Here is a 24,847-nt window from a genome sequence, read left to right as displayed (position 1 = left end):
GGATTTGAGGGCCTGGTCTTCGGCAGCCGGAGGAAATGTACTTTATATAACCGTGTAGCAGCTGCAGGGATGTAGTAAGGAGCTGTGTAAATGTAGAGGAACGGAGGGACCTGGGAGTGCAGGTCCACAGATCCCTGAAGGTAGCAGGCCAGGTGGATAAGGTGGTTAAGCAGACATACGGAATACTTGCCTTTATTGGCCGAGGCATGGAATACAAGGGCAGGGAGGGTTATACTTGAACTGTATAAAACACTGGTTAGGCCACAGCTGGAGTACTGCGTGCAGTTCTGGTCACCACATTACAGGAAGGATGTGATTGCACTGGAGAGGGTACAGAGGAGATTTACCAGGATGTTGCACTGGAGAGGGTACAGAGGAGATTTACCCAGGATGTTGCACTGGAGAGGGTACAGAGAAGATTTACCAGGATGTTGCACTGGAGAGGGTGCAGAGGAGATTTACCAGGATGTTGCACTGGAGAGGGTGCAGGAGATTTACCAGGATGTTGCACTGGAGAGGGTGCAGAGGAGATTTACCAGGATGTTGCACTGGAGAGGGTACAGAGGAGATTTACCAGGATGTTGCACTGGAGAGGGTACAGAGGAGATTTACCAGGATGTTGCACTGGAGAGGGTACAGAGGAGATTTACCAGGATGTTGCACTGGAGAGGGTACAGAGGAGATTTACCAGGATGTTGCACTGGAGAGGGTACAGAGGAGATTTACCAGGATGTTGCACTGGAGAGGGTACAGAGGAGATTTACCAGGATGTTGCACTGGAGATGGTACAGAGGAGATTTACCAGGATGTTGCCGGGACTGGAGAATTTTAGCGATGAGGAAAGATTGGATAGGCTGGGTTTGTTTTCTGTGGAACAGAGGAGGCTGAGGGGAGACCTGATTGAGGTGTATAAAATGATGAGGGGCCTGGATAGAGTGGATAGGAAGGACCTGTTTCCCTTGGCAGAGGGGCCAACAACCAGGGGGCACAGATTGAAAGTAATTGGGGGGAGGTTTAGAGGGGATTTGAGGGGAAATGTCTTCACCCAGAGGGTGGTGAGGGTCTGGGGTGGAACTCACGGCCTGAAAGGGGGGTAGAGGCAGAAACCCTCACCACATTTGGACGTACGCTTGAAGTCCCGTAACCTGCAGGGCTACGGACCGAGAGCGGGAAAGTGGGATTAGGCTGGGTAGCTCTTGGTCGGCCGGAGCGAGGCGGACATGATGGGGATCGAAATGGCCTCCGTCCATGCTGTAAATTTCTGCGATTCTGTGAAACACGGGCATTTCGTTCCGAAGAGCTCCTTAAATTTGTGACTTGAGTAAGGGAGTGGATCTCGAGCCCTCAACATATCTGGTGTACAAGCCGTCTCCATATATGACACAGTTGTCTCTGTTACACATCCCAGTTCTACTCACCAGGTGTCAGTGTTATACCAGTTAAATAGTCGCCCAGTCCCCTGTTATCAGTATTAAACTAATCCCACTGCCCCGCTCTCTCCCCATAGTCCTGTATCAATCCCCAAACTAATCCCACTGCCCCGCTCTCTCCCCATAGTCCTGTATCAATCCGCAAACTAATCCCACTGCCCCGCTCTCTCCCCATAGTCCTGTATCAATTCCCAAACTAATCCCACTGCCCCGCTCTCTCCCCATAGTCCTGGATCAATCCCAAACTAATCCCACTGCCCCGCTCTCTCCCCATAGTCCTGTATCAATCCCCAAACTAATCCCACTGCCCCGCTCTCTCCCCATAGCCCTGTATCAATCCCCAAACTAATCCCACTGCCCCGCTCTCTCCCCATAGCCCTGTATCAATCCCAAACTAATCCCACTGCCTCGCTCTCTCCCCATAGCCCTATATCAATCCCCAAACTAATCCCACTGCCCCGCTCTCTCCCCATAGCCCTGTATCAATCCCCAAACTAATCCCACTGCCCCGCTCTCTCCCCATAGTCCTGTATCAATCCTCAAACTAATCCCTCTCCCCCGCTCTCTCCCCCGCTCTCACCCCCGCTCTCACCCCATAGTCCTGTATCAATCCCCAAACTAATCCCACTGCCCCGCTCTCTCCCCATAGTCCTGTATCAATCCCCAAACTAATCCCACTGCCCCGCTCTCTCCCCATAGTCCTGGATCAATCCCAAACTAATCCCACTGCCCCGCTCTCTCCCCATAGTCCTGGATCAATCCCAAACTAATCCCACTGCCCCGCTCTCTCCCCATAGTCCTGTATCAATCCCCAAACTAATCCCACTGCCCCGCTCTCTCCCCATAGTCCTGTATCAATCCCCAAACTAATCCCACTGCCCCGCTCTCTCCCCATAGCCCTGTATCAATCCCCAAACTAATCCCACGGCCCCGCTCTCTCCCCATAGCCCTGTATCAATCCCCAAACTAATCCCACTGCCCCGCTCTCTCCCCATAGCCCTGTATCAATCCCCAAACTAATCCCACTGCCCCGCTCTCTCCCCATAGCCCTGTATCAATCCCAAACTAATCCCACTGCCTCGCTCTCTCCCCATAGCCCTGTATCAATCCCCAAACTAATCCCACTGCCCCGCTCTCTCCCCATAGCCCTGTATCAATCCCCAAACTAATCCCACTGCCCCACTCTCTCCCCATAGCCCTGTATCAATCCCCAAACTAATCCCCTGCCCCGCTCTCTCCCCATAGCCCTGTATCAATCCCAAACTAATCCCACTGCCCCGCTCTCTCCCCATAGTCCTGTATCAATCCTCAAACTAATCCCACTGCCACGCTCTCTCCCCATAGTCCTGTATCAATCCTCAAACTAATCCCTCTGCCCCGCTCTCTCCCCCGCTCTCTCCCCCGCTCTCTCCCCATAGCTCTGTATCAATCCCCAAACTAATCCCACTGCCCCGCTCTCACCCCACAGTCCTGTATCAATCCCCAAACTAATCCCACTGCCCCACTCTCTCCCCATAGCCCTGTATCAATCCCCAAACTAATCCCACTGCCCCGCTCTCTCCCCATAGCCCTGTATCAATCCCCAAACTAATCCCACTGCCCCACTCTCCCCATAGTCCTGTATCAATCCCCAAACTAATCCCACTGCCCCGCTCTCTCCCCATAGTCCTGTATCAATCCCCAAACTAATCCCACTGCCCCGCTCTCTCCCCATAGTCCTGTATCAATCCCCAAACTAATCCCACTGCCCCGCTCTCTCCCTCCCCATAGCCCTGTATCAATCCCCAAACTAATCCCACTGCCCCGCTCTCACCCCATAGCCCTGTATCAATCCCAAACTAATCCCACTGCCCCGCTCTCTCCCCATAGCTCTGTATCAATCCCCAAACTAATCCCACAGCCCCGCTCTCTCCCCATAGCTCTGTATCAATCCCCAAACTAATCCCACAGCCCCGCTCTCTCCCCATAGCTCTGTATCAATCCCCAAACTAATCCCACTGCCCCGCTCTCTCCCCATAGCCCTGTATCAATCCCTAAACTAATCCCACTGCCCCGCTCTCTCCCCATAGCCCTGTATCAATCCCCAAACTAATCCCAACATCATAGGCAGTCCCTTGGAATCGAGGAAGACTTGCTTCCGCTCTAAACACGAGTCCTTAGGTGGCTGAACAGTCCAATACGGGAACCACAGTCCCTGTCACAGTTGGGACAGACAGATGTTGAGGGAAGGGGAGGGTGGGACTGGTTTGCCGCACGCTCCTTCCGCTGCCTGCGCTTGGTTTCTGCACGCTCTCGGGCGACGAGACTCAAGGGCTCAGCGCCCTCCCGGATGCACTTCCTCCACTTAGGGCGGACTGGTCTTTGGGCCAGGGACTCCCAGGTGTCGATGGGGATGTTGCACTTTATCAGGGAGGCTTTGAGGGTGGTCCCTTGTAACGTTTCCTCTGCCCACCTTTGGCCTGTTTGCCCGTGAAGGAGTTCCGAGTAGAGCGCTCGCTTTGGGGAGTCTCGTGTCTGGGGGAACTATGCGGACAATGTGGCCCTGCCCAGCGGAGCTGGTCGAGTGTGGTCAGTGCTTCGATGCTGGGGATGTTGGCCTGGTCGAGGACGCTAACGTTGGTGCGTCTGTCCTCCCGGGGGATTTGCAGGATCTTGCGGAGACAGCGTTGGTGGTATTTCTCCAGCGACTTGAGGTGTCTACTGTACATGGTCCATGTCTCTGAGTCATACAGGAGGGCGGGTATCACTACAGCCCTGTAGACCATGAGCTGGGGGTGAGATACCTACTGTACATGGTCCATGTCTCTGAGCCATACAGGAGGGCGGGTATCACTACAGCCCTGTAGACCATGAGCTGGGGGTGAGATACCTACTGTACATGGTCCATGTCTCTGAGCCATACAGGAGGGCGGGTATCACTACAGCCCTGTAGACCATGAGCTGGGGGTGAGATACCTACTGTACATGGTCCGTGTCTCTGGGCCATACAGGAGGGCGGGTATCACTACAGCCCTGTAGACCATGAGCTTGGTGGTGGATTTGAGGGCCTGGTCTTCGAACACTCTTTTCCTCAGGCGGCCGAAGGCTGCACTGGCGCACTGGAGGCGGTGTTGGATCTCGTCGCCAATGTCTGCCCTTGTTGATAAGAGGCTCCCGAGGTATGGGAAATGGTCCACGTTGTCCAGGGCCGGGCCGTGGATCTTGATGACTGGGGGGCAGTGCTGTGCGGAGAGGACAGGCTGGTGGAAGACCTTTGTCTTACGGATTGTTTAGTGTAAGGTCCGTGCTCTCGTACGCCTCGCTAAAGGTGTCGACGACGGTTTGGAGTTTGGCCTCCGACTGCGCGCAGGCGCAAGTGTGGTCTGCGTGCTGTCGCTCGACGACAGAGGACGGGCCAGGCCTTGGAACTGGCCTGGCGGTGACGGGGCTTGAACAGATTCCCTCCAACTTAGCTCCACTCCAGCGGGGAGCCTTGTCGAGGGTGGAGGTGGGCCATTGCCGCGAGGGAGATCGAGAAGAGGGTTGGAGCGATGACACAGCCCTGCTTGACCCCGGTCCGCTCGTGGGGATTGGCGCTGTGGTGGATCCGTCGGTCAGGATCAAGGCTTGCGTGTCGTCGCGGGGCAGGCAGAGGATGGCGACAAACGTGGTCCCTGCACAGTCGACAGTGTCGAAGGCTTTTGTGAGGACAAAGGCGGCCATGTACAAGGGTTGGTCCCGTTCCTTGCATTTATCTGATATCTGCCACGCAGTGAAGATTGTGTCCTTAGTGGACAGAATGCGCATTGCGACTCTGGGAGGAGCTCCTCAGCCATTGAAGAGGATTCTTGCGATGACATTCTCGGTGGTCGACAGCAGGGAGATTCCTCTGCAGTTATCGCAGTCAAACTTGTCACCTTTCTTGAAGATGGTCACAATTACGGCGACTCTCAGATCTGCCGGCTTTATCTCCCCCTTCCAGACAAGAGAGATGAGGTCACGGATCCAGACCAGTAATGCTTCTCCGCCATGTTTTTGTGCTTTGGCAGGGATTCCATCTGTTCCTAAGGACTTCTTGTCCCTAAATGTAGAGTAGACACCTCACGTCGCTGGAGAAATATCACCAACGCTGTCTCCGCAAAATCCTGCAAATCCCCCGGGAGGACAGACGCACCAACGTTAGCGTCCTCGACCAGGCCCAACATCCCCAGCATCGAAGCACTGACCACACTCGACCAGCTCCGCTGGGCAGGGCCACATTGTCCGCATGGTTCCCCCCCAGACACGAGACTCCCCAAAGCGAGCGCTCTACTCGGAACTCCTTCACGGGCAAACCGGCCAAAGGTGGGCAGAGGAAACGTTACAAGGGACCACCCTCAAAGCCTCCCTGATAAAGTGCAACATCCCCCACCGACACCTGGGAGTCCCTGGGCCCAAAGACCAGTCCGCCCTAAGTGGAGGGAGTGCATCCGGGAGGGCGCTGAGCACCTCGAGTCTCGTCGCCGAGAGCGTGCAGAAACCAAGCGCAGGCAGCGGAAGGAGCGTGCGGCAAACCAGTCCCACCCTCCCCTTCCCTCAACGTCTATCTGTCCCACCTGTGACAGGGACTGTGGTTCCCGTATTGGACTGTTCAGTCACCTCAGGACTCGTGTTTAGAGTGGAAGCAAGTCTTCCTCGATTCGGAGGGGCTGTCTATCATGATGATGAAGTTGTTCTTCAGTTGTTGGATGGCCTTTTCGACCTTGTGCCGAGATAGTGGTGGGTAGCATGCTGAGGGATGGAGTCAAGGACTCTCACGGCGAAGACAAGCGTCTCGGTAAAAGAGATCCTCAAAGTGCTCCTTCCAGCGGGTACAGACTGCCTCTCTGTCTTGATGAGCACCTCTCCGTTCTTGGCCAGCTGTGGGGTAGGGCCTAGGGTCTTATGGCCACAGGTTCTCTTGACTGCGCTGAAGATTCCTCACACATCGTGGTTGTTGGCTAACTGCTGGATATCTTGTGATTTCTTTACTCTCCATCCCCAAAACTAATCCCACTGCCCCGCTCTCTCCCCATAGCCCTGTATCAATCCCAAACTAATCCCACTGCCCCGCTCTCTCCCCATAGCCCTGTATCAATCCCCAACTAATCCCACTGCCCCACTCTCTCCCCACAGCCCTGTATCAATCCCCAAACTAATCCCACTGCCCCGCTCTCTCCCCATAGCCCTGTATCAATCCCCAAACTAATCCCACTGCCCCGCTCTCTTCCTGTATCAATCCCAAACTAATCCCACTGCCCCGCTCTCTCCCCATAGTCCTGTATCAATCCCCAAACTAATCCCACTGCCCCACTCTCTCTCCTTAGCCCTGTATCAATCCCCAAACTAATCCCACTGCCCCGCTCTCTCCCCATAGCCTTATATCAATCCCAAAGTAATCCCACTGCCCCGATCTCTCCCCATAGCCCTGTATCAATCCCAAAACTAATCCCACTGCCCTGTTCTCTCCCCATAGCCCTGTATCAATCCCCAAACTAATCCCACTGCCCTGCTCTCTCCCCATAGCCCTGTATCAATCCCCAAACTAATCCAACTGCCCCGCTCTCTCCCCATAGCCCTGTATCAATCCCCAAACTAATCCCACTGCCCTGCTCTCCCCATAATAATCCCACTGCCCCGCTCTCCCCATAGTCCTGTATCAATCCCCAAACTAATCCCACTACCCCACTCTCTCCCCATAGCCCTGTATCAATTCCCAAACTAATCCCACTGCCCCGCTCTCTCCCCATAGTCCTGTATCAATCCCCAAACTAATCCCACTGCCCCGCTCTCTCTCCTTAGCCCTGTATCAATCCCCAAACTAATCCCACTGCCCCGCTCTCTCCCCATAGCCCTATATCAATCCCAAAGTAATCCCACTGCCCCGCTCTCTCCCCATAGCCCTGTATCAATCCCAAAACTAATCCCACTGCCCTGTTCTCTCCCCACAGCCCTGTATCAATCCCCAAACTAATCCCACTGCCCCGCTCTCTCCCCATAGCCCTGTATCAATCCCCAAACTAATCCAACTGCCCCGCTCTCCCCATAGTCCTGTATCAATCCCCAAACTAATCCCACTACCCCACTCTCTCCCCATAGCCCTGTATCAATCCCCAAACTAATCCCACTGCCCCGCTCTCTCCCCATAGCCCTGTATCAATCCCCAAACTAATCCCACTGCCCCGCTCTCTCCCCATAGCCCTGTATCAATCCCCAAACGAATCCCACTGCCCCGCTCTCTCCCCATAGCCCTGTATCAATCCCCAAACTAATCCCACTGCCCCGCTCTCCCCATACTAATCCCACTGCCCCGCTCTCCCCATACTAATCCCACTGCCCCGCTCTCCCCATAGTCCTGTATCAATCCCCAAACTAATCCCACTCTCTCCCCATAGCCTTGTATCAATCCCCAAAGTAATCCCACTGCCCCACTCTCTCCCCATAGCCCTGTATCAATCCCCAAACTAATCCCACTGCCCCGCTCTCTTCCCATAGCCCTGTATCAATCCCCAAACTAATCCCACTGCCCTGCTCTCTCCCCATAGCCCTGTATCAATCCCCAAACTAATCCCACTGCCCTGCTCTCTCCCCATAGTCCTGTATCAATCCCAAACTAAACCCACTGCCCCGCTCTCCCCATAGCCCTGTATTAATCCCAAAACTAATCCCACTGCCCTGCTCTCCCCATACTAATCCCACTGCCCCGCTCTCCCCATACTAATCCCACTGCCCCGCTCTCCCCATACTAATCCCACTGCCCCGCTCTCCCCATAGTCCTGTATCAATCCCCAAACTAATCCCACTGCCCCGCTCTCTCCCCATAGCCCTGTATCAATCCCTAAACTAATCCCACTGCCCCACGCTCTCCCCACAGCCCTGTATCAATCCCCAAACTAATCCCACTGCCCCGCTCTCTCCCCATAGCCCTGTATCAATCCCCAAACTAATCCCAACATCATAGGCAGTCCCTTGGAATCGAGGAAGACTTGCTTCCACTCTAAACACGAGTCCTTAGGTGGCTGAACAGTCCAATACGGGAACCACAGTCCCTGTCACAGGTGGGACAGACAGACGTTGAGGGAAGGGGAGGGTGGGACTGGTTTGCCGCACGCTCCTTCCGCTGCCTGCGCTTGGTTTCTGCACGCTCTCGGGCGACGAGACTCAAGGGCTCAGCGCCCTCCCGGATGCACTTCCTCCACTTAGGGCGGACTGGTCTTTGGGCCAGGGACTCCCAGGTGTCGATGGGGATGTTGCACTTTATCAGGGAGGCTTTGAGGGTGGTCCCTTGTAACGTTTCCTCTGCCCACCTTTGGCCTGTTTGCCCGTGAAAGAGTTCCGAGTAGAGCGCGTGCTTTGGGAAGTCTCGTGTCTGGGGGAACTATGCGGACAATGTGGCCCTGCCCAGCGGAGCTGGTCGAGTGTGGTCAGTGCTTCGATGCTGGGGATGTTGGCCTGGTCGAGGACGCTAACGTTGGTGCGTCTGTCCTCCCGGGGGATTTTCAGGATCTTGCGGAGACAGCATTGGTGGTATTTCTCCAGCGACTTGAGGTGTCTACTGTACATGGTCCATGTCTCTGAGCCATACAGGAAGGCGGGTATCACTACAGCCCTGTAGACCGTGAGCTGGGGGTGAGATACCTACTGTACATGGTCCATGTCTCTGAGCCATACAGGAGGGCGGGTATCACTACAGCCCTGAAGACCATGAGCTTGGTGGTGGATTTGAGGGCCTGGTCTTCGAACACTCTTTTCCTCAGGCGGCCGAAGGCTGCACTGGCGCACTGGAGGCGGTGTTGGATCTCGTCGCCAATGTCTGCCCTTGTTGATAAGAGGCTCCCGAGGTATGGGAAATGGTCCACGTTGTCCAGGGCCGGGCCGTGGATCTTGATGACTGGGGGGCAGTGCTGTGCGGAGAGGACAGGCTGGTGGAAGACCTTTGTCTTACGGATTGTTTAGTGTAAGGTCCGTGCTCTCGTACGCCTCGCTAAAGGTGTCGACGACGGTTTGGAGTTTGGCCTCCGACTGCGCGCAGGCGCAAGTGTGGTCTGCGTGCTGTCGCTCGACGACAGAGGACGGGCCAGGCCTTGGAACTGGCCTGGCGGTGACGGGGCTTGAACAGATTCCCTCCAACTTAGCTCCACTCCAGCGGGGAGCCTTGTCGAGGGTGGAGGTGGGCCATTGCCGCGAGGGAGATCGAGAAGAGGGTTGGAGCGATGACACAGCCCTGCTTGACCCCGGTCCGCTCGTGGGGATTGGCGCTGTGGTGGATCCGTCGGTCAGGATCAAGGCTTGCGTGTCGTCGCGGGGCAGGCAGAGGATGGCGACAAACGTGGTCCCTGCACAGTCGACAGTGTCGAAGGCTTTTGTGAGGACAAAGGCGGCCATGTACAAGGGTTGGTCCCGTTCCTTGCATTTATCTGATATCTGCCACGCAGTGAAGATTGTGTCCTTAGTGGACAGAATGCGCATTGCGACTCTGGGAGGAGCTCCTCAGCCATTGAAGAGGATTCTTGCGATGACATTCTCGGTGGTCGACAGCAGGGAGATTCCTCTGCAGTTATCGCAGTCAAACTTGTCACCTTTCTTGAAGATGGTCACAATTACGGCGACTCTCAGATCTGCCGGCTTTATCTCCCCCTTCCAGACAAGAGAGATGAGGTCACGGATCCAGACCAGTAATGCTTCTCCGCCATGTTTTTGTGCTTTGGCAGGGATTCCATCTGTTCCTAAGGACTTGTTGTCCCTAAATGTAGAGTAGACACCTCACGTCGCTGGAGAAATATCACCAACGCTGTCTCCGCAAGATCCTGCAAATCCCCCGGGAGGACAGACGCACCAACGTTAGCGTCCTCGACCAGGCCCAACATCCCCAGCATCGAAGCACTGACCACACTCGACCAGCTCCGCTGGGCAGGGCCACATTGTCCGCATGGTCCCCCCCCAGACACGAGACTCCCCAAAGCAAGCGCTCTACTCGGAACTCCTTCACGGGCAAATGAGCCAAACGTGGGGCAGAGGAAACGTTACAAGGGACCACCCTCAAAGTCCTCCCTGATAAAGTGCAACATCCCCACCGACACCTGGGAGTCCCTGGGCCCAAAGACCAGTCCGCCCGGAGTGGAGGGAGTGCATCCGGGCGGGCGCTGAGTACCTCGAGTCTCGTCGCCGAGAGCGTGCAGAAACCAAGCGCAGGCAGCGGAAGGAGCGTGCGGCAAACCTGTCCCACCCTCCCCTTCCCTCAACGTCTATCTGTCCCACCTGTGACAGGGACTGTGGCTCTCGTATTGGACTGTTCAGCCACCTCAGGACTCGTGTTTAGAGTGGAAGCAAGTCTTCCTCGATTCGGAGGGACTGTCTATCATGATGATGAAGTTGTTCTTCAGTTGTTGGATGGCCTTTTCGACCTTGTGCCGAGATGGTGGTGGGTAGCATGCTGAGGGATGGAGTCAAGGACTCTCACGGCGAAGACAAGCGTCTCGGTAAAGGAGATCCTCAAAGTGCTCCTTCCAGCGGGTACAGACTGCCTCTGTCTTGATGAGCACCTCTCCGTTCTTGGCCAGCTGTGGGGTAGGGCCTAGGGTCTTATGGCCACAGGTTCTCTTGACTGCGCTGAAGATTCCTCACACATCGTGGTTGTTGGCTAACTGCTGGATATCTTGTGATTTCTTTACTCTCCATCCCCAAAACTAATCCCACTGCCCCGCTCTCTCCCCATAGCCCTGTATCAATCCCAAACTAATCCCACTGCCCCGCTCTCTCCCCATAGCCCTGTATCAATCCCAAACGAATCCCACTGCCCCGCTCTCTCCCCATAGCCCTGTATCAATCCCCAAACTAATCCCACTGCCCCGCTCTCTCCCCATAGCCCTGTATCAATCCCCAAACTAATTCCACTGCCCCGCTCTTTCCCCATAGTCCTGTATCAATCCCAAACTAATCCCACTGCCCCGCTCTCTCCCCATAGCCCTGTATCAATCCCCAAACTAATCCCACTGCCCCGCTCTCTCCCCATAGCCCTGTATCAATTCCCAAACTAATCCCACTGCCCCGCTCTCTCCCCATAGCCCTGTATCAATCCCCAAACTAATCCCACTGCCCCGCTCTCTCCCCATAGCCCTGTATCAATCCCCAAACTAATCCCACTGCCCCGCTCTCTCCCCATAGCCCTGTATCAATCCCCAAACTAATCCCACTGCCCCGCTCTTTCCCCATAGTCCTGTATCAATCCCAAACTAATCCCACTGCCCCGCTCTCTCCCCATAGCCCTGTATCAATCCCCAAACTAATCCCACTGCCCCACTCTCTCCCCCACTCTCTCCCCCACTCTCTCCCCATAGTCCTGTATCAATCCCCAAACTAATCCCACTGCCCCGCTCACTCCCCATAGTCCTGTATCAATCCCCAAACTAATCCCACTGCCCCGCTCACTCCCCATAGTCCTGTATCAATCCCCAAACTAATCCCACTGCCCTGGTCTCTCCCCATAGCCCTGTATCAATCCCCAAACTAATCCCACTGCCCCGCTCACTCACTCCCCATAGTCCTGTATCAATCCCCAAACTAATCCCACTGCCCCGCTCTCTCCCCATAGCCCTGTATCAATCCACAAACTAATCCCACTGCCCCGCTCTCTTCCCATAGCCCTGTATCAATCCCCAAACTAATCCCACTGCCCCGCTCACTCCCCATAGTCCTGTATCAATCCCCAAACTAATCCCACTGCCCTGGTCTCTCCCCATAGCCCTGTATCAATCCCCAAACTAATCCCACTGCCCCGCTCACTCACTCCCCATAGTCCTGTATCAATCCCCAAACTAATCCCACTGCCCCGCTCTCTCCCCATAGCCCTGTATCAATCCACAAACTAATCCCACTGCCCCGCTCTCTTCCCATAGCCCTGTATCAATCCACAAACTAATCCCACTGCCCCGCTCTCTTCCCATAGCCCTGTATCAATCCCCAAACTAATCCCACTGCCCTGCTCTCTCCCCATAGCCCTGTATCAATCCCCAAACTAATCTCACTGCCCCGCTCTCTCCCCATAGTCCTGTATCAATCCCGAAACTAATCCCACTGCCCCGCTCTCTCCCCATAGCCCTATATCAATCCCAAAGTAATCCCACTGCCCCGCTCTCTCCCCATAGTCCTGTATCAATCCCAAACTAATCCCACTGCCCCGCTCTCCCCATAGCCCTGTATCAATCCCAAAACTAATCCCACTGCCCTGCTCTCTCCCCATAGCCCTGTATCAATCCCCAAACTAATCCAACTGCCCCGCTCTCTCCCCATAGCCCTGTATCAATCCCCAAACTAATCCCACTGCCCTGCTCTCCCCATAATAATCCCACTGCCCCGCTCTCCCCATAGTCCTGTATCAATCCCCAAACTAATCCCACTGCCCCACTCTCTCACCATAGCCTTGTATCAATCCCCAAAGTAATCCCACTACCCCACTCTCTCCCCATAGCCCTGTATCAATCCCCAAACTAATCCCACTGCCCCGCTCTCTCCCCCATAGTCCTGTATCAATCCCCAAACTAATCCCACTGCCCCGCTCTCTCCCCATAGCCCTGTATCAATCCCCAAACTAATCCCACTGCCCCGCTCTCTCCCCATAGCCCTGTATCAATCCCCAAACTAATCCAACTGCCCCGCTCCCTCCCCATAGCCCTGTATCAATCCCCAAACTAATCCCACTGCCCCGCTCTCCCCATAGTCCTGTATCAATCCCCAAACTAATCCCACTGCCCCGCTCTCTCTCCTTAGCCCTGTATCAATCCCCAAACTAATCACACTGCCCCGCTCTCTCCCCATAGCCCTATATCAATCCCAAAGTAATCCCACTGCCCCGCTCTCTCCCCATAGTCCTGTATCAATCCCAAACTAATCCCACTGCCCCGCTCTCCCCATAGCCCTGTATCAATCCCAAAACTAATCCCACTGCCCTGCTCTCTCCCCATAGCCCTGTATCAATCCCCAAACTAATCCCACTGCCCTGCTCTCCCCATACTAATCCCACTGCCCGGCTCTCCCCATACTAATCCCACTGCCCCGCTCTCCCCATACTAATCCCACTGCCCCGCTCTCCCCATAGTCCTGTATCAATCCCCAAACTAATCCCACTGCCCCACTCTCTCCCCATAGCCTTGTATCAATCCCCAAAGTAATCCCACTGCCCCACTCTCTCCCCATAGCCCTGTATCAATCCCCAAACTAATCCCACTGCCCCGCTCTCTCCCCATAGCCCTGTATCAATCCCCAAACTAATCCCACTGCCCCGCTCTCTCCCCATAGCCCTGTATCAATCCCGAAACTAATCCCACTGCCCCGCTCTCTCCCCATAGTCCTGTATCAATCCCCAAACTAATCCCACTGCCCCGCTCTCTCCCCATAGCCCTGTATCAATCCCCAAAACTAATCCCACTGCCCTGCTTTCTCCCCATAGCCCTGTATCAAACCCCAAACTAATCCCACTGCCCCGCTCTCTCCCCATAGTCCTGTATCAATCCCAAAACTAATCCCACTGCCCCGCTCTCTCCCCATAGCCCTGTATCAATCCCCAAACTAATCCCACTGCCCCGCTCTCTCCCCATAGTCCTGTATCAATCCCAAACTAATCCCACTGCCCCGCTCTCCCCATAGCCCTGTATCAATCCCAAAACTAATCCCACTGCCCCGCTCTCTCCCCATAGCCCTGTATCAATCCCCAAACTAATCCCACTGCCCCGCTCTCTCCCCATAGCCCTGTATCAATCCCCAAACTAATCCAACTGCCCCGCTCTCTCCCCATAGCCCTGTATCAATCCCCAAACTAATCCCACTGCCCCGCTCTCTCCCCATAGCCCTGTATCAATCCCACTGCCCCGCTCTCTCCCCATAGCCCTGTATCAATCCCCAAAGCCCTGTATCAATCCCCAAACTAATCCCACTGCCCCGCTCACTCCCCATAGCCCTGTATCAATCCCACTGCCCCGCTCTCTCCCCATAGCCCTGTATCAATCCCCAAAGCCCTGTATCAATCCCCAAACTAATCCCACTGCCCCGCTCACTCCCCATAGCCCTGTATCAATCCCCAAACTAATCCCAATGCCCCGCTCTCTCCCCATTGCCCTGTATCAATCCCCAAACTAATCCTACTGCCCCGCTCTCTCCCCATAGTCCTGTATCAATCCCAAAACTAATCCCACTGCCCCGCTCTCTCCCCATAGCCCTGTATCAATCCCCAAACTAATCCCACTGCCCCGCTCTCTCCCCATAGTCCTGTATCAATCCCAAACTAATCCCACTGCCCCGCTCTCTCCCCATAGCCCTGTATCAATCCCCAAACTAATCCCACTGCCCCGCTCTCCCCATACTAATCCCACTGCCCCGCTCTCTCCATACTCATCCCACTGACCCGCTCTCCCCATACTCATCCCATTGCCCCGCTCTCCCCATACTAATCCCACTGCCCCGCTCTCCCCATAGTCTTGTATCAATCCCCAAACTAATCCCACTGCCCCACTCTCTCCCCATAGCCTTGTATCAATCCCCAAAGTAATCCCACTGCCCCGCTCTCTCCCCATAGCCTTGTATCAATCCCCAAAGTAATCCCACTGCCTCACTCTCTCCCCATAGCCCTATATCAATCCCAAACTAATCCCACTGCCCCGCTCTCTCCCCATAGTCCTGTATCAATCCCCAAAATAATCCCATTGCCCCGCTCTCTCCCCATAGCCCTGTATCAATCCCCAAACTAATCCCACTGCCCCGCTTTCACACCTAAACCTTTTATCTTCATCTGGTCCAAATGCTTATCAACACTTTATTCAATGGAGACGATTGAGGTATCTGTCTCAAAACACACAACCTGTGCTGAAACCACACCCTGTGTACGCTCAGTCCCCTCACCTCTCTTGCCCCTGTGATTAGCAATAAAGGATTAGCACAGCTTCCTTGCTTTTGAACTCGTGTGTCTCTTTTTAATGCGCCCAGGAATCATGAATGCATTTAAAAAAAAATACAGCACTGTCGACTTATCCTGAAGCCTTAAATAGAATAATTATAAACATTAACCATGCCTGCAGACAAGGAGAAATGGGATCATATAGCCACCAGAACTACATGGCCGCACTCCACAGCACCCCCAGTGGTGGGAGGGTCGCAAGTGCAGCGTGACTCCTCCCCCATCGTAAAAATGTTTACATAGCCATTTTCCATTGTTACCGACCAATTGTTAACGGTTCTCTCCTTCAAATCTGACGACATCACCCCTCTCCTCAAAAACTCCAGTGTTTGTTCGCTATCGCCTCATCTCCAACCTCTCTAAAGTCCTTGAACGTGACGTCATCTCCCAAATCCGTGCCTATCGTTCCATGAATTCAATGTTTGAATCCCTTCAATCTGGTTTCCTCCCCTGCCACAGAACTGAAACGGCTCTCCTCAAAGTCACACACGTGACATCGTCTGTGACTGTGACACAGGTAAGCTATACCTCCTCGTCCTCCTGGCCCTGTCTGCAGCCTTTGACACGGATGTCCCACTCCATCCTCCTCCAACGCCTCTCCACCATCGTCCAGCTGGGTGGGACTGCACTCGCCTGGTTCCATTCTTATCCATCGAATCATAGTCAGAGAATCACCTGCAACGGCTTTTCTTCCCGCCCCCGCATCGTTACCTCTGGTGACCCCCAAGGATCTCGCCTTGGCCCCCTCCTATTCCTCATCGACACGTTGCTTCTTGGCGACATTATCCGGAAACACGGAGTCAGTTCCCACATGTACACTGCCGACACCCAGCTCTACCTCACCCCCACTCCTCTCCCGCCCTCCACGCTCTCTAAATTGTCAGACTGTTTGTCCGACATCCAGTTCTGGATGAGCAGAAATTTTCTCCAATTGAATATTGGGAGGACCGAAGCCATTGTTTTCGGTCTCCAGCCACAAACTGCGTTCCCCAGCCCCCGACTCCCTCCCTCGCCCCAACTCCTGTCTGAGGCTGAACCAGACTGTTCCCAACCTCGGTCTCGTATTTGACCCCGAAATGAGCTTCCGGCCACATATCCCGCAGCGTAACTAAACCCGCCTGTTTCCACCCTCCGTAACATCGCCCGTCTCCGCCCCCTGCCTCAGCTCATCCGCTGCTGAAACCCTCATCCGTGCCCCCGTTACCTCCAGACTTGACTATTCCAACACACTCCTGGCCGGCCTCCCACATTCTACCCGACGTAAACTAGAGGTGATCCAAAACTCGGCTGCCCCTGTGTCCTAACTCGTACCGAGCCCGCTCACCTATCACCCCCCTGTGCTCACTGCCCCGTGTCCTAACTCGCACCAAGTCCCACTCACCCATCACCCCCTGTGCTCGCTGCCCCCGTGTCCTAACTCGCACCGAGTCCCGCTCACCCATCACCCCCTGTGCTCACTGACCCCGTGTCCTAACTCGCACCGAGTCCCGCTCACCCATCACCCCCTGTGCTCACTGACCTACGTTGGCTCCCGGTTAAACAATGCCTCGATTTCAAAATTCTCATCCTTGTTTACAAATCCGTCCATGGCCTCCTCACCCCCTCCCTATCTCTGTAACCTATAGCCCCTACACCTCCTCCAGACCCTACACCCCTCCCTATCTCTGTAACCTCTTCCAGCCCCTACACCCCTCCCTATCTTTGTAACCTCCTCCAGCCCCTACACCCCTCCCTATCTCTGTAACCTCCAGCCCCGACACCCCTCCCTATCTCTGTAACCTCCAGCCCCGACACCCCTCCCTATCTCTGTAACCTCCAGCCCCGACACCCCTCCCTATCTCTGTAACCCCCTCCAGCCCCACAACCCCCCGAGATGTCTGCACTCCTCTAATTCTGCCCTCCTGACCATCCCTGATTATAATCGCTCCACCATCGGTGGCCGTGCCTTCTGTTGCCTGGGCCCCAAGCTCTGGAACTCCCTCCCTACCTCCTCCTTTAAGGCGCTCCTTGAAACCGACCTCTTTGACCCAGCTTTTGGTCGTCTGCCTCAAGTTCATCTTTCGTGGCTCGTTGTCACATTTATGTATTATCTTTTTATAATGCTGTGAAACCTCGTGACGTTTTACTACGTTAACAGGCGCTGTATAATATTATTATGGAGAGGGGAACGTCACTGATGAAGCAGTTGAAGATGGTTGGTCCTGGGGACATCATCGGCAGTCCCTCGAAGCGAGGACGACTTACTTCCACGGCAGAAAGGGAGGAGTTCACAGGTGTTTCAATATTCCAGATCCCCAACTACATCCTGAAGGGTGGAAGATGCCTGTGGGTGGATTGTTTTAACGTGGGGTGACCGTTGTACACCAGCCACCACACGGGGCTTGACAGAGCGAGGTCTTGGTCCAGGGGCAAGGGTTAACCAGGACGACCGGAGACCTGCTGTGCTGCACGGACCCAGTGCGCGCACAGTGTGGGCTGGTCCGTGCTGCCCCTGATCACGTCCCTCTGTGGGGCTGCAGTTAAATGACCCACCCCCCCATCCTACAACTATTTTGTTGCAAACTTTAATACAAGTGCCCCCGATTAAAGGCAGGCACAAAAACCGACAGACTTTAGACAGTAAGCCTAAATCAAATTAAAATTCTGTTGCCTTGGGGTGATGATACACTCCAGTCCCTCCGGTGGACACCGCGTGCTCCATCTCCAGGGACACCCTGGCTCGGATGTAACCGCGGAAGAGAGGCAGGCAGTCGGGACTGAATGACCCCCTCGACCGCCCACTGCCTGGACCGGCTGATGGCCCCCTTGGCCGTGCCCAGGAGCAGTCCTACGAGGCGGCCCTCGGACCTGCCCGCTCCCCTCCGCACAGGGTGCCCAAAGATCAGGGGTGTGGGACTGAAGGGCAACCAGAATTTGAGCAGCCGCCCCTTCAAATATTGGAAGAGGGGGCTGCAGCCTCACACACCGAACACACACGTGGAACACGGACGCCTCCAGACCGCAGAAATTGCAGGCGGCCCGGGAGCCCGTGAACCGACTTAAAAACCGATTGCCCCGTGTAACACTCTCCAGGCCAAGTCCCCGATGGCCTTTACTGCAATGGGGATGGAGTATAAAAGCAGGGCAGTCTTGCTACAGTTATACAGGGTATTGGTGAGGCCACACCTGGAGTACTGCGTGCAGTTTTGGTTTCCATATTTACGAAAGGATATACTTGCTTTGGAGGCAGTTCAGAGAAGGTTTACTCGGTTGATTCCGGGGATGAGGGGGTTGACTTATGAGGAAAGGTTGAGGAGGTTGGGCCTCTACTCATTGGAGTTCAGAAGAATGAGAGGTGATCTTATGGAAACGTATAAGATTATGAGGGGGCTCGACAAGGTGGATGCAGAGAGGATGTTCCCACTGATGGGGGAGACTAGAACTAGGGGGCATGGTCTTAGAATAAGGGGCCGCCCATTTAATACTGAGATGAGGAGGAATTTCTTCTCTCAGAGGGTTGTAAATCTGTGGAATTCTCTGCCCCAGAGAGCTGTGGAGGCTGGGACATTGAATATATTTAAGGTGGAGATAGACAGATTTTTGAGCGATAAGGGAGTGAAGGGTTATGGGGAGCGGGCGGGGAAGTGGAGCTGAGTCCACGATCGGATCAGCCATGGTCGTATTAAATGGCGGAGCAGGCTCGAGGGGCCGAATGGCCGGCTCCTGCTCCTTACGTTCGCGATTACGGCTTTGTGCAACACCCTCCAGCCGTCCCAAGTCCCCAATAAATAGAGCAAGCAGTCCCGTACTGTGCACAGCCCACTCAACAAGTAGAGACCCGGACACGGTGTTATGTATTGTAAAGTAGTTTAGATACATACACAAAATAGCACACAATGAGTTTGTAGAAAAAAGATAATCGCGTCCGTTCCTATTGTTTACTTTTTCGTAAGCCTTTAAAACCTTCACACATGCAGAGAGGTGAGAGAGAGAGAGAGAGAGAGAGAGAGAGAGAGCGCGAGAGAGAGAGCGCGAGAGAGAGAGAGAGAGAGAGAGAGAGAGAGAGAGAGAGAGAGACTGATTAATACACAACGCTGCAGTGGGAGGGGCAAATGGTTCGAGAAACAATGTCAACAGCAGGAATCACAGTACAGCCCTACCCTCTTGGAAAATACATCTCTTGCGGGTACTACTCACGCGAGCGTGTGGGGGGGGAGGGACTTGCGGCAGGATATCAAACCCCCACCTCCCCTCTCTGCTGTTCCCCCCCCGACACGAGTAGAGGGGAAGAACTGTCGTGTGTGTGTGTGTGTGTGTGTGTCAGCGGGAACGAAGGAGGGTGACAAACTGGCCGATTTGACGTTGGCGTGCGCGCGGTTACAAAGTGAGCGTGCGGGGGCAGGGGGCATACTCCATGACACGCCTGCCGGTAACCTTAGGGGAGGAGGGAGTCACCTGGAATGGGGGAAAAAGGAGAGGGTACGGGGTTTAATCGTTACACAACCCACGCCCTCCCAGCTCCACACCAGCAGCGAGAAGGGCTGGGTGGGGGGAGGGAGGGAGGGTCGAAGGTCTATAATCCTCAGGCTCCCCCCCCCCCACGCACAGACGGAACGCCGCACATGATTCCTGTAGAGCCTTCATCGGCGCCTGATCACAACGAGCAATTTGCAAATTAATTAGCGCGTCGGTCACATTTTTTGCGTTCGATTTCCCCCGGCCCTCTCGCTCCCCCAGCAACCCAAACTCAGCCCCCGCCCACCAGCGATCTCCACCGGCACAAAAGGGGGAAGATTTTAAATACAAGGCGGTGTTCAAAAGTACGAGGGGGCAGGGTGGAGGGTGGGGGCAGGAGGGTCGGTTAACCAGAGGGACACGGATTGACGATAAATCGGCGATGGAGCCAGAGGGGGAAGGGGAATGGGAGAATGTTTTTAAACGCAGCGAGTCGCTGTGATCGGGAAATGAGCACGAGGCTGGGGGGCGATGAGGCAGAAAGCTGGATAAACACACCGAGGGAGAAATGAGCAGAAGGATGGAGTAGGGGTGAGAGGACGCCGGTGCGGAACATAAAACACTGGCACGGAGCGGCTGGGCCCTAATGGCCCGGTTTCTGTGCGGTAAATACTTTTGTAATACTTTCTAACGATTCTTGGGGAGAGAGAGAAATTTAATTTAGAAAACATTCCTCAACACTCCCCTCAGATCCCCCCCCCCCGCCCAAACAACCCACGACTGAAACACACACACACACGACTGACACACACACACACACGACTGACACACACACACACACACGACTGACACACACACACACACACACGACTGACACACACACACACACACGACTGACACACACACACACACGACTGACACACACACACACACACGACTGACACACACACACACACGACTGACACACACACACGACTGACACACACACACGACTGACACACACACACGACTGACACACACACACGACTGACACACACACACGACTGACACACACATACACGACTGACACACACATACACGACTGACACACACACACACACGACTGACACACACACACACGACTGACACACACACACGACTGACACACACACACGACTGACACACGACTGACACACACACGACTGACACACACACACACGACTGACACACACACACACGACTGACACACACGACTGACACACACGACACACACACACACACACGACTGACACACACACACACGACTGACACACACACACACACACGACCCCAGGCTGCAAACACCTGTGTTAGTAATACTTAATTTTAAAAAAAGTTCTACTTGAAACAGATTTTTTTTTTTTTAAATCTAAATATTCAAAATGCTATTTTTTTGTTTTTACTTGTGTGGGGGTGGGGGGAACTCTGGGAAGAAAGAGTTTGTATTTATGTACCGCTGTTCACCACATCCCCATGAGCTTTACAGCCAAAGCAGCACCTTTTTATTTTTGGAGTGCAGTCACTGTTGTAAGGTGGGAAAACGCGGCATCTCAATTTGCGCACAGCAAGCTCCCACACACAGCAATGTGATAATGACCCAGATAATTGTGTTTGTTTCAGTGACGTTGGCTGAGGGATAAATATGGGCCTCAGGGAGAACTCGCCCAACCCTCGCCTTCGCTCTTGTTCCAATAGTGGCCGTGGGATCTTTTACGCCCAAACGAGAGCAGAGGGAGTCTCGGTTTAACATCTCATCCGAAAGACCGTTGTTCCCGACAGTGTGGCACTCCCTCAGTACTGCCCCTCCGACAGTGCGGCGCTCCCTCAGTACTGCCCCTCCGACAGTGCGGCGCTCCCTCAGTACTGCCCCTCCGACAGTGCGGCACTCCCTCAGTACTGCCCCTCCGACAGTGCGGCACTCCCTCAGTACTGCCCCTCCGACAGTGCGGCACTCCCTCAGTACTGCCCCTCCGACAGTGCGGCGCTCCCTCAGTACTGCCCCTCCGACAGTGCGGCGCTCCCTCAGTACTGCCCCTCCGACAGTGCGGCGCTCCCTCAGTACTGCCCCTCCGACAGCATGACGCTCCCTCAGTTGAGTGGGGGAGCATCGGTCTGGATTACGGGGCTCGAATTTACGACGTTCCGATTGGTAAATGCGCGCGCAAGCGAGAGAGAGAGAGAGAGACACGCTCACTACCCAGAGCCACAGCTGACACTGAAGATTGGGAAAACAAGGGCGCGGTTGTGTGAGCGGGAGCTGGGGCCACGTGATTAGTTCCCCTGACACACACACACACACACACACTCTCTCTCGCTCTCCCGCAATCCAACCGCTGGGTAGCAGGTGCTGTTAGCAGAGGGCTGGTTGCAACCTGGGTAGGGGCAAATGTCTCGCCCTCCTCCCGACAACAACAACCATCCACGCTTCCCCATGTAACCATCTTTACTTCCTCCCATCACTCCATTGTGTCATCAGTTATCAATCAACCATTTTGCTTAAGAAGCCACGACAAATCACAAAACACCATCCCAGTTCTGATGACACTAACTGTGTTTCTTTGTGTGTGTGTGTGTGTGTGTGTGTGTGTGTGTGTGTGTGTGTGTGTGCTCATGCGTCTCTGCGCGTGTAACGGACCACCCTCAAAGCCTCCCTGATAAAGTGCAACATCCCCACCGACACCTGGGAGTCCCTGGCCCAAAGACCAGTCCGCCCTAAGTGGAGGGAGTGCATCCGGGAGGGCGCTGAGCACCTCGAGTCTCGTCGCCGAGAGCGTGCAGAAACCAAGCGCAGGCAGCGGAAGGAGCGTGCGGCAAACCAGTCCCACCCTCCCCTTCCCTCAACGTCTATCTGTCCCACCCTCCCCTTCCCTCAACGTCTGTCTGTCCCACCTGTGACGGGGACTGTGGTTCCCATATTGGACTGTTCAACCACCTCAGGACTCGTGTTTAGAGTGGAAGCAAGTCTTCCTCGATTCCGAGGGACTGCCTATGATGGTGTGTGTGTGTGTGTGTGTGTGTGTGTGTCTGTGTCTGTGTGTGTGTACGTGCGCATACGTGTCTAGGTCTCTCTCTCCACACAGGAGGCTGCCTTACCCTCCAAGCGTTTTGCAATACCTTCTATCAACATGTACCGTGCTCTGTCCTGTACAAGTGATTCCCCTTCGATTTCCCAGCCTCTTAAGCGGGGTACTTAAAAAAACAAAAGCAACGATCGTCTCCACAGACACACGCGAAGGAACTCTCGGTTAAGTTGCGTGTGTGTGACGCACGATTCCCCTCTCCTCTCCCAGTCTCCGGGATGAACACTTTTATTATTATTAGTAATAATAAAACATACACACACATACACACCTCTTACAGAAAATTCTGCAAACACTCCAGGTCAGTCAGTGTCTGAAGAGGGGGCAGGAATAAGGTGTGTGCGCGCACACGCACGTAGCTGGAAACATGGTTCCTCCCATCGCATTGTTGCGGAACTTTCGGCGGGAGATTTGCTGAAATCGCGGCGGGAGTTTGTTAATTCTCCACCCAGCCCCACCTCGCTGGAATCCCTGTGGGATTAACGGGAGTTTAATCCCCGATGTGCCCGAGAGAGCCGCCCAGCCCGGGATTGAGCGAGGCTGTGTACGCAACTTTGAAGAGAAAATCTGTAAGGGGTGGGGTCGCTGAGATCGGCCCACCCAGGGAACGACGCAGCCAAGACAAGACAGGAAAAGATCGTCCCGATTACAAACTGCGTAAAATATGAAATTGGTAGAAGGACTGAGCTGGGTCAGAAGATGGGGATTGAGTGTTGAGAGCCGCGCCTTAATTGTCGCCAATTAACACTTACAAAAGCACGCGTACAGACACGCTCTCGCACCGTCACACTCGTACGCACACAGTCACACACTGAGACACACACACACACTTTGTCACACACACACCCACTGTCACACACACGCACACTGTCACACACACACCCACGCAGAGAGATATGCGCACATACCCACACCATGCTGGCAATCACCCTTGCTACCAGCCATTGCCTCAGTGCCCAAGGCAGACAAGTTTCATTTGATCAAACAGTCGGATTTTGCGAATCTAACTACGGCACGGTGCGGGGGGTAAGCGGTGGGAGGAGCGGGAGAGAGAGAGAGAGAGAGAGAGAGAAAAAGAGAGAACGAGAGAAAGAGAGTAGAACACGCAAATCTTTTTGCATTCCCATTATATAGTCCAGCGACCAACATGGAACTCTGCGTGAGTTAAATGAAGAGAGAGAGCGAGCGAGAGAGAGAGAGAGCGAGAGTGACACACAACAAAATATAAACAGTTATAATATATAACGTGGTTCCGATACAACCCACTTCTCACAGACAGGTGAAAATACATCTTGGCCAACCGTGAACTCACACCAAGGGGTCCACGCAAAATATCTCTTCTTGTTTTAAAAAAAAAACACGATTGTTCCAGGCCCATTTCATGCCCCCACCCCTCCTTCCCTCCCCTCAAAACCCGCTGCTGGACACAATTGGTGAAATTGCACAAGGCTAACCACCATCAGGCAGGGGAAATATTCGGGGGGAGGGGGGGGTGCTGGTGCGGGGCCGGGGAGGACGACGGTGAACAGGATGGAGGGGGAGACAGGGCGATTATTATAATAGAAAAGGTTTCGCTGAAGGTCAGACGAGACTGGACGGAAGGAGGGCGGTCGGGAAAGGTTATGTCTGTTCATCATTTACAAAACACTCACATGTTCCTCTGTGCTGCGGGACCGTGTAAAAGTATAAATTGGGGGGAGGGGGAGGGGGGGGGGGTAGTGGGGTGATCACACAACGGTATACGGTATGAGATACACGTTTACACAGGCAACACGCATCTCCCCCACCCCCACAGCTATGACACGCCCCTCCCCTAACCATCCCACCCCCCCCCCCATGGCACCATGGATCGCTGGTTTGAGTGACTGATGGACAGAGAGAGAGAGAGAGAGAGAGAGAGAGAGAGAGGGAGAGGGAGAGGGAGAGAGAGGAGAGAGGGAGAG

At 54.5% G+C, this 24,847-nt stretch overlaps 1 protein-coding gene across 1 annotated transcript in view; it reads right to left on the bottom strand.

Annotated features, from left to right (window-relative positions):
* Positions 1 to 9,917: 9,917 nt before the first annotated feature.
* The window catches only part of LOC139254778 (chromobox protein homolog 5-like), a 43,206-nt gene continuing 28,276 nt past the window's right edge, over positions 9,918 to 24,847 (bottom strand). The window contains exon 6 of the mRNA XM_070873799.1: positions 9,918 to 10,064. Within this exon, the coding sequence (XP_070729900.1) occupies positions 9,918 to 10,064 (147 nt within the window). The remainder of the gene's footprint in view (positions 10,065 to 24,847) is intronic.

Source organism: Pristiophorus japonicus, unplaced genomic scaffold (assembly GCF_044704955.1).
Source record: "Pristiophorus japonicus isolate sPriJap1 unplaced genomic scaffold, sPriJap1.hap1 HAP1_SCAFFOLD_573, whole genome shotgun sequence".
NCBI classification, from domain to species: domain Eukaryota; kingdom Metazoa; phylum Chordata; class Chondrichthyes; family Pristiophoridae; genus Pristiophorus; species Pristiophorus japonicus.
Note: the sequence above shows the minus strand (reverse complement) of the source record. Positions and strands in the feature narration are given on the sequence as shown.